This window comes from Hirundo rustica, chromosome 3, assembly GCF_015227805.2.
Source record: "Hirundo rustica isolate bHirRus1 chromosome 3, bHirRus1.pri.v3, whole genome shotgun sequence".
Classification (NCBI taxonomy): Eukaryota; Metazoa; Chordata; class Aves; order Passeriformes; family Hirundinidae; genus Hirundo; species Hirundo rustica.
The window spans coordinates 1,881,544-1,890,477 of NC_053452.1; the positions used below are offsets into that span (position 1 = coordinate 1,881,544).

The window sequence follows — 8,934 nt, forward strand, 5'->3', positions numbered from 1 at the left end:
CATCTCTGCTGAGGGGATGTCAGTAAATCAGTCACAGTGATACCACTGATACTGCAAAGCAAGGACAAGTGAACCTTTTCTCGCTGGCAGTGTTGAGGAAGGGAGAAGGTGCTGCTCCTTTTCAGAGGCGTTCTGCCCCGAGTGCTTCCCTTCCAGCTTCTTTCAGTTTGATATTTCTTTCCGTAATGCCACCTAGTGTAGATGCCTGCATACTTCCCTGGGAAGAGCCTCTGCTCACCTATCTCCTGCTGGGTCTGAACTTGACAGAGGATTTTACCTGCAAAATATTAAGCTTTCTAATCCCTTGTCTAATTTTTTATTGTTGATTAGGGCAGAATGTATATAGAATAACACTTCCAGTGTCACGCTATCTCGGCGAATAGGTTGATGCTGGAATTTGCTCGTGAGATCTAGGGGAATATTTTATAACTCGGACGTTCCACAACAGCCTTTCCAGAGGTGAATATGAAATAATTGCACCCTGTAGTGCAATGGAGTTAAACTGACAGCATTAAAGCCGACCTTACATGAAATGAAAAGGCCCTGATACTGAGCAGGCCACCTGAGCCAGATTTTAAGTTTGTGTATCATTTGTTTGGAGTAGCTTAAAGTTCAAGAGAAAAGTCAGTTGCGAGTCCTAAAATCAATGTGAGTTAAAGGTGCTTTTAAGCGTTTAATGATTTAGTAATTAACATATTGATGAACATTTGCAACTTGCCTAGGGAAAAGGAGCACGACCTAGAAAGGCGCTACGAGCTGCTGAACCGGGAGCTCAGAGCAATGCTGGCCATCGAAGGTAAGAGCTGGGGACTGGGGGGGGGACAAGTGCTCGCTGCCAGGCAGCTTTGGCACCTGGAAGTGCCGGACCCCGAGGTTTCTCTGAAGCTCCGTTAGTAACGCTGATATTTACATCCCTTCAAGTGATAGCGCGCGGCGAGCGTGCCGGGGCTGCAGTCCCATTGTAAAGTCTTCTTCGGGGTTAAAAATAAAAAATTTTTAAAAATATCCAAGATCCGGGACGGAGGAGTACGGTCTTGTTGCGATAAACTTGGGAAACGAAGCGGTGAGGAGGTAGAGAACGTGTCTGGGGCTTGCAGGTTTTTGTTGCAGCAGCGCTTCCCGCGGCATGGTGCTGCTTTTGGTGCCGCAGCGAAAGGAAGGGTGACCCACAGGAGAGGGCCCTTTGAGTGTTTCAGACCTGTTCTGATACAACAGTAGCTCACTGAGGGGAGGGAAGAGAGGTCCGAATGGTTTTGGTGGTAAAGCCCTCGGTTTGTCAAGTAAATATTCCGTCACGAGCGGCGGCAGGATCGGCGCGATCCTTGGCGCAGGGTTTCTCCCTTCCCGGTTTAGTCAGCTCACCTGAAGGGAGGCAGCGCTCGGGGGAAGATTGACACGGGATAAATGAAACAATTGCGCCCCTTCCATAGGGCTTTCCAGTGAATTGTACAGTAATCCTTGGGATGATTCATAATAAAAAAATAAACATCCAGATAGCTTAAACCATTGCTTGCATTATTTTCTTATTCAAATATCTTAAGTGTTTTCTAATGCTGCACCACTTACACCTCTCAGTCACAAATGCTGCCTTACAGTTCAAAGATGTTTGCTTTAAAGTTAATCCTTTGGGCTCTGTAAAATGGACCTTTTGTCTAATCAATGCAAATTGATTTTGCTATTCTGTATTGACCTCTCAACCCTTTGACTGTCCATGGTAATTTCTTTCTTCACCTGATAAGGTACCTGATCCATAATAAATCAATTCTAATTAGTTTGGAGACTTCACTGGGAGCATAAGTTTGTTGGAAAAAAGCAGCAGGTTTCAGGTAGCTTTTCCCTATCTCTCCATCTGTAGTTATATTTTTTGCATAAGACTGTTCTTCACTCCGTTCTTGGATAATCCTGAGTCGTAAATATATACATTGCTTTCTGCAGAGACAAGCCAGATTAATTTGGAATCGTACTGATGAAATATTTAAAACGTGAAATAATCTAAAACTAGAGAGGAGCTAGGAGATCCTGGATTTAAATCTAAACTTTTGACATTTAATTGCCTCTTTTATATATATATATATATATACTGCCTTGGAATGTCCTAGCAGCAGCCTTTGAATGTCTAGCAGCTTGTGCCATTTACACATTGTCTGGGACAATCTTTTTTTTAATTTCTTTTTTGTAAGTTCAGAGAGGGATGCCCAAACTCCAGGAAATCATCTTTTTTTCCTCTCTCTCATTTTTTTCTCTTTTTTTTTTCTTTTTTTAAATATGCTAATGGTGATATGGTGAACAGAGGTTTAGGAAGCAAAACATAAGTGCTGGAGAATTTTGGTTATTTGGGGGGATTTTTTTTAATTTATGCAACAAAGTCCTCCTTTAGCATTTCAGCTCCCAATAAGGTTATTGGTCTTCTAGAACTTTCAACAGTTATCTGGTTTTACCCAACAAACACATTAAAGGAGAAACTCATCCAGGAAAACACCTGTGAAAACTCAAAATACACATATATGACGTCTCGATGGGCGCATCGGTGTTTTCTGTGCTCAGAAGATGCAAAGATGCACTTTTTTGGGAAGCACCGCTAAAACCACGCCATTTCCAATGGGATTTCTCCGAAGGAGCCCTGACAGCCCAGCACTGTCGGCTCCGAGGCCATTTAGCCGATTGCTAATGAGTGCTTGGGCTCCCTGAAAGAGTTGAAAAGACAGATCTCACTTTTGCCAGCACCGCTTCCAAACCCGAAGTGAATGAGCAGAAAAAAAATTTTAAAAAAGATATATATATATATATGTAACAGGATGGGAGCGGTTTGTTTGTCTAAAAAAAAAAAAAAAGGCAGAACACACCAACTCAAACTGGAACTTGAAAAAGGAAAAAAAAAAAAGCCTTTTGAAAGGTGGTAATTACTGTTTTGGTAAATTGCTCTAACCCTTCCACGCGTGACTACTGTGCCGTTTAAAAATCTGTCAGCCGATTTACTTGGCTGGTTGATGACAGGGAGAGGAAAAAAAAAAAAAAAAATTTAAAAAAAAAAAAATTAAAAAAAGGCGAGCAAAGAGCTTTGCCGAAGGTGGGAGCCTGCTGATGGCAGATAAAGGCGGCTGTGCCGTGCCTGCTCGGGCAGCGTGCGGGCAGCGCCGGAGGTGCTGCCCCGTTAGGATGCTCAGCGATGTGGAGACGGCGGCTCCTTCCCGGCCGCTCATCCGCGGGCACCGGGAGCTGAATGGCCCCTCGGAGGGTTACGGCACTTTTCACGGGGAGCACATGAATGACCCAGGGTGGGGGGGAAAAAAAAATTTAAAAAAAAAAAAAAAAAAGGCACGCTCCCCTCCACCTCCCCCCCTCCTCCTCCTCCCCCAGGGAGCCGCAGAGATGAGAAAGGGAGAGTTAACGCGCTGCCCGCTTCCAGCTAGAAAGTGTTCCTCCTCTCGGGCTGTTCCGACCCAGAAAGGCCGGAAAGCCCTCACCAACAGGCCAGAGAAATGCAGGTAAACGGGGTCCGTGTGCACCTCTGCCTGCCTGGCTGCCAGGTGCTGCGTTGCAGAGCCTGGCTCTTCCTGCGGCTGCGAGTTGCCGGGATGCCTCACTCTCAGCTACCTTTCCTCTCACTCCTTTCTTTTATTTATTTTTTTTTTCCCCAGTCGAGTTTTAATGCCTCCTTAGAAAAGATAAGTTCATTTTTGCACACCTTGGGGTGGTGTGTTCATTTTCTGCCCAAGAAATGGATCTTCTCTCGGATTTTGTACATCTTGATTTATTCTTGGCTTATAGTTTGAAGTGGGTGCTCTTCTAAAAGGATTTATGCATAGGTTCACTATTTTTGTAGTTATGGTTTATATGATAAGCTTTTTATATTTAAAATCAATATGTAATCCTGTGGAGGAGCTTATCCTCTAAAACCCCATTTGTAAATCTATTTTAGCTTTGTTACACCGCACAGCCACAGTATTCCATAGATTGATTAGGTTCAGCAGCAGAATCCTATCAAATGGCCTGCTCTGATGATGATGCAAACTCTTTCAGGATTGCTAGTTGACTGGAACTAAAGATAAGACCTGACTGCAATCCCCCAATGTGCTCTTTACAAAACTAGTGTTAATTTTCATCAAAGTGCCAGGCTTATTTATTATAGTGGCAAGGTTGAAGGTTTGACTACGAGAACTTTCGACCATTTCCATGAAAGCATTTCTGTGGGAACTGGAACGTCTGTTTGCTCCGAGTAATTATCAGTTTAAGCAGTGGGGGGAGGAAAAAAAAGACAATATGAAGTCAATGAAGATGAATAATTGAAAACGTTTCTACTTCAACGTGAATTTAGCAAACTCCGTCGTTTTAAACTGCCTGTCGCGAGTGGTGGCACGGGGGCTTTAGCTTTTCAACACTTTTAGCTCATATACAGCCCCAGAGCTTAATCCTATTTTTGTCCAGAGTGTAGCTTTTATAACGGTATTATTCCGAAATCTTCAAATTAATCGCAGCCCATATTGTAGCTTCCCAGAGCTGCAGTCAGCCCGGGTAACTGTATGTGACAGGTGTTATAGGTAATCCTGGCTTAAAAGGCACAACAGGTAGGACTCAAACTTGAACACAGTTGCTTTTCCAAACACAGGGATGCTTCCCAAAACTGCTGCCCGGCAGCATTTTGTTGGATAAAACAAAATTGCAAGGTAGTCACCTATAAAATGTTATTTAAATAGTTAGAGCCGGTTACCCTTTTAACCGCTTGACTCTTTATTTATTTCGGGGGGAGGAAAGGCAGACTCCTTTTCTAGAAATGGCAGTAAAATTGCAAGGGAATATTTCTGCCAGCAGGTTTTCCCATGGCGTATTTCAAACATTCACGATAAGCAAATGCAGAAAAAACAAACCGACAAAAACCAAAACAAATACACAGTTTTGGGTTTTTTTCCCATGAAATCCTAATAGGACATTATTTACTTCGCAGGACTCTGAGATGAAGCAACAAAACCTGTGGCACTTAGGAGGGGACTTAACAGAGAAAAATAGTGAGGGACTGAGCCAAGCATATACTGAAATATTCTGACTTGTTTGCTCTTTCAAAAACCAAAGTTGCTGCTGCAGCTGGAGAACAGGGGATGATCAAACAAACAAACAAACAAAAAGCTTTGAAAATAAGAAGTGAAAACCATCGAAATCGCAAAGAAAAAAAAAAAAAATTACATGAAGTTCAGGTAGAGACGATGGATTTCAAATCCCTTTTCATCCTGAGCCTGGTGTGCCCAGCTGTGCCGAGAGCCTGAGTCCCAGCACAATTCCCAGCTGTAGCCAGGGGAAAGTTGACCCCAAAGTTGCGAACACCCCTGGAATCCTCTGCCGTGTCTCTCTCTCCCCTTTTCTGTCTGGCTTGCTGCCCTGGCCCTTTTCAGGGCGCTGTTGTCACGCTGAGGTCTCAGGGCGTGTGAGGAGCTTTATTTGTGGGGCAAAGCGCTCTGGTTTGGGGAAGCTCTGGCTCGCAGAGCGCCTTTGGAATGGGTCGAAGCGAAGGAGCTTTGCCCAAGCGGAGCAGAAAGGCCAAGCAGCGGCGAAAATCGAGAGACTGCTCCAAGAAGCAGCGCCCAAAAGGCTGCCACCCAAATCAAAGCAGCTCTGTGGCAGGAAGAAGTGGCTTGGATTACCAGAGATTTTTGGCTGCTGACTCCGCTTCTAATCTGTGTACACCTGAAAAATTATTTCCTTCGCGACGGCGGAGGGGAAAAGACACAAAAAAAAAAAGGGAAATGAGAAAGGAAAAGGGGAAAAGAAGGAGTCGAATGAGAAAAATCAACTTTGAAGGGCTGCGGTGGCCGCGGTGCGACTCTGCCGGCAGGACTCGCGGTGCCTGCACACACACACACACACACACACACGTGTGCCCTGGCTTTTCCTGCGTGCTGCTTTTCCTGCTCGTGGGCCCGTGTGCCCAGGCAGACGGCGAGGAGGGCGCGATAAAAAGCGGCCGCACATTCCTGCCTTTCCGCCGCTCTCCCAGCCTTCGTTGCATGATGATGCATCTAATTTTTAATTTGTAAATACAAGGCTGAATTCCCTCTAGCACCACTTGCTTTCATAAAGCTTCTGAGCAGTTTGCTGTCTTGAATAAATTTGGCTTTGGAGGGGGGTCAGGGGGATTTGAACCACCGCATTCTTGCGGGGTTTGTGAAGATTCACATGGTAACCGGTGGGGAGCATTGTTCGGCTTATCTGAATAAGCACCAGCCATGTGAGTTTTAACATGATCGCCCAGGGCAATGGAGAGCGCGGGTGGGTGGGGGAGAACGCCAAAAGGACTGCACCCTCTCTCCCCTTCGCCTTCGGGGAGGACGAGGACGCCGCCGGGCCGGTGCCCGTGGCTTCTCCCGGTGCTTGGAGATTTTTGGGGATTTTTTTGTTGTTGTTGTTGTTTTGGTTTTTTGGTTTTGTTTTTGGGTGGGTGTTGTGGTTTGTTTTTTTTTTTTTTTTTTTTGGAGCTGGTGTCCTCTTTCCCTCCCGCTCCTCGATTGTCCTGCTATCTCCCTCATAATCTACTGCTCCTGCTTTTCATTGTTTACCTTCTTAATGAGGGAGGCGGGGAAGGCCGGGGCTTGACTGACAGCGACAAGCCCTCGCGGGCTGGCTGCAGAGCCGAGGGCTGCGGGCGGCCCCGGGGGGCTGCGCCGGGCTGAGCCCGCAGGGATCCCCCCGGGAATAGCGAGGCTGCCGGAGAGGGCCCCCGCGATATTCTGTAGCAAGTGTATTTTTTTTTTTTTTTTTTTTACTTCCAAGTGGGAGACGCTAATTAAGCGCTACCCGCTTTTAAAGTTAGCGCGCAGCATATGGTGCGCTGCGTGAGATTCCTCCGGCCGCTGAGCGGAGCCGGGCTGCGGGCATTCCCGGCGGTGGCGTGGGGAAAAACAAAACCGGGTTTGCGCTAAAAAAGGGGGGGGAAAAATAAAGGAAAGGAAAGAAACCCCCGCCCAAACGACCCCAAAACTGCTGCTGAGCTCCCCCGAGACAAGGTGGGCGAAAGGCCGCCGGGCTGCGCTTGTCCCTGCGGGGAGAGAGGCCGGGGCCGGGCCGAGCTGTGCCAGGCCAAGCTGGTCTGTGCCAGGCTGGGTTGGGCCGTACCGGGCCGAGCTGTGCCAGGCTGGGTTGGTCTGTACCGGGCTGAGCTGTGCCAGGTTGAGTTGGTCTGTACCGGGCCGAGCTGTGCCAGGCTGGGTCGGGCCGTACCGGGCCGAGCTGTGCCAGGCCGGGTCGGGCCGTACCGGGTTTGGTGGTGCCGGCCGCCCCTCTCACCGCTGCTCTCCTTGTGCTTCTCCCGCAGACTGGCAGAAGACCGAGGCGCAGAAGAGGCGAGAGCAGCTCTTGCTGGACGAACTCGTTATTCTCGTTAACAAACGGGACGCGCTGGTCAGGGACCTGGACGCTCAGGAGAAGCAGTGAGTCGGGCAGAGGGAGGGCAGGTCCCCGCCGGGCCGCCACGGTCCCCACGGAAAGTTTGGTCCGAGTCCGCGGGCGCCGCGGCCGTGGGGGGAACTCGGCGCGCATCCCCCGCAGCCGCTCACCGCGCCTCTTTCCGCAGGGCCGAGGAGGAGGACGAGCATTTGGAGAGGACCCTCGAGCAAAACAAAGGCAAGATGGCCAAGAAGGAAGAGAAGTGCGTTCTCCAGTGAGCGGCCTTCCCGCGGCGGCAGCGAACTCGCAGCGCGGCTTTCTTAACGTTCTTAAAATGCCGACATGAGACTGGGGAAAAAAAAAAAAAAAAAAAAAAAGAAGAAGAAGATGTTTTGAAAAAAAAAATTAAACTTTTTTTTCCATTTTCTTAGGCCAGATTTAGGCTGCGCCGGGCCCCGCTCCGTTGTTTTTTGTTTTCCGTTCAAGCGAACTCGCGTTGTCCCATGATTTCCGTGTGGGCTCAGCTCTCCTGCCGAAAGCGTTGGAAGTGGAATCGCCGAGACCCCTGGCGTGCGGGCGATGCCGGAGATGGGCGGAAGGAGGAGAAGAAATAGTTTGTCCTGGTTTCTGTGGCTGGAGGAGGGCTGAGTTTTGAAATAAAAAATGTTTTTGTCGTAATAGGATTAGAGAGGGTGATATAGGAAAAAAAAAAAAATCATTGGGAATGGTTTCATCTAGTCCTGCCATATGTAATACTTAATAAGCTACCTACATTTTATAGTTAGGTCAGGTCCACCCCAGTTATTATTAAAAATGTGCTGTATTTACCAGTGGTTTATTACATCAGTTTTGCGTTTCCCCGGGAGTAGAGCCGAGCCGCTCTGGTTTACTCGGGGGCTTCTCCCCCAGAGCTGGCACAAAACCCTGGGAGCGGCTGCGAGCCGAGTGGGGCAGCCCGGGGCACAGACCGGCCCGGCCCGGGACAGCGCGACACTTCCCACCCGCGTTCCCCCGCGGACCGGACCGGACCGGACCGCTCCGCGTTATTTATTGCGCCCGGCCGCGCTCCCCACCGCACCCCGCCCCGTCCGTGTGCCCCCAAGCGTGTCCCGCGCTCGCATCGTCCCTTCCGTGGAGCTCGTCTCTTTTATTTATTACAACACCGAGTCATATATAAAATTTTCAATAAAACCCGAATCTTTCTTACCGTAACTGCCGCTTTCCTCTTTACCTGGGGAGCTCCCTCCACCCCTCCCGCCTTCAGCCGGCCGGGGAGGGGGCTCGGGGGGCGGAGGGGACCCATCCCGCCGGGGGGAGCAGCGGGGCTCCGCGCCCCGGGCCGCCGCCGCTTCGCCAACGCAACGGAACCCGCCGGACGGAAAAGTTTGTTCGTTCGATTTTAATAAAAACGCGGCTCGGGGAGAGGGAGGTCAAACTTTCCCCCCGCGGGGCCGACGCCGGGGCGAGGGGGATGCGCAAGGAAGAACGCGCCCGCGGGGAGCGGAGCCCGATCTCCGCGGGGTCGGCGGCTGCCGGTGCGAGTGCGGCCCGCTCCGCGCTGCG

General features: G+C 49.3%; 1 protein-coding gene and 1 non-coding gene across 14 annotated transcripts in view; both read left to right on the top strand.

Annotated features, from left to right (window-relative positions):
• Nucleotides 1–8,583, top strand: part of EHBP1 (EH domain binding protein 1) — a 204,312-nt gene extending 195,729 nt beyond the window's left edge. For all 13 annotated transcript variants that reach the window (XM_040058768.2, XM_040058771.2, XM_040058774.1 and 10 more), the window contains 3 exons: nt 723–796; nt 7,301–7,415; nt 7,559–8,583. In XM_040058768.2, coding sequence (XP_039914702.1) covers nt 723–796; nt 7,301–7,415; nt 7,559–7,649 — 280 coding nt within the window. In that variant the 3' untranslated portion in view covers nt 7,650–8,583. The remainder of the gene's footprint in view (nt 1–722; nt 797–7,300; nt 7,416–7,558) is intronic.
• On the top strand, nt 5,533–5,658 carry LOC120751341 (small nucleolar RNA SNORA5). Its single transcript, XR_005700404.1, has one exon. It is a non-coding gene; the product is annotated as a small nucleolar RNA SNORA5 (small nucleolar RNA).
• Nucleotides 8,584–8,934: the final 351 nt, after the last annotated feature.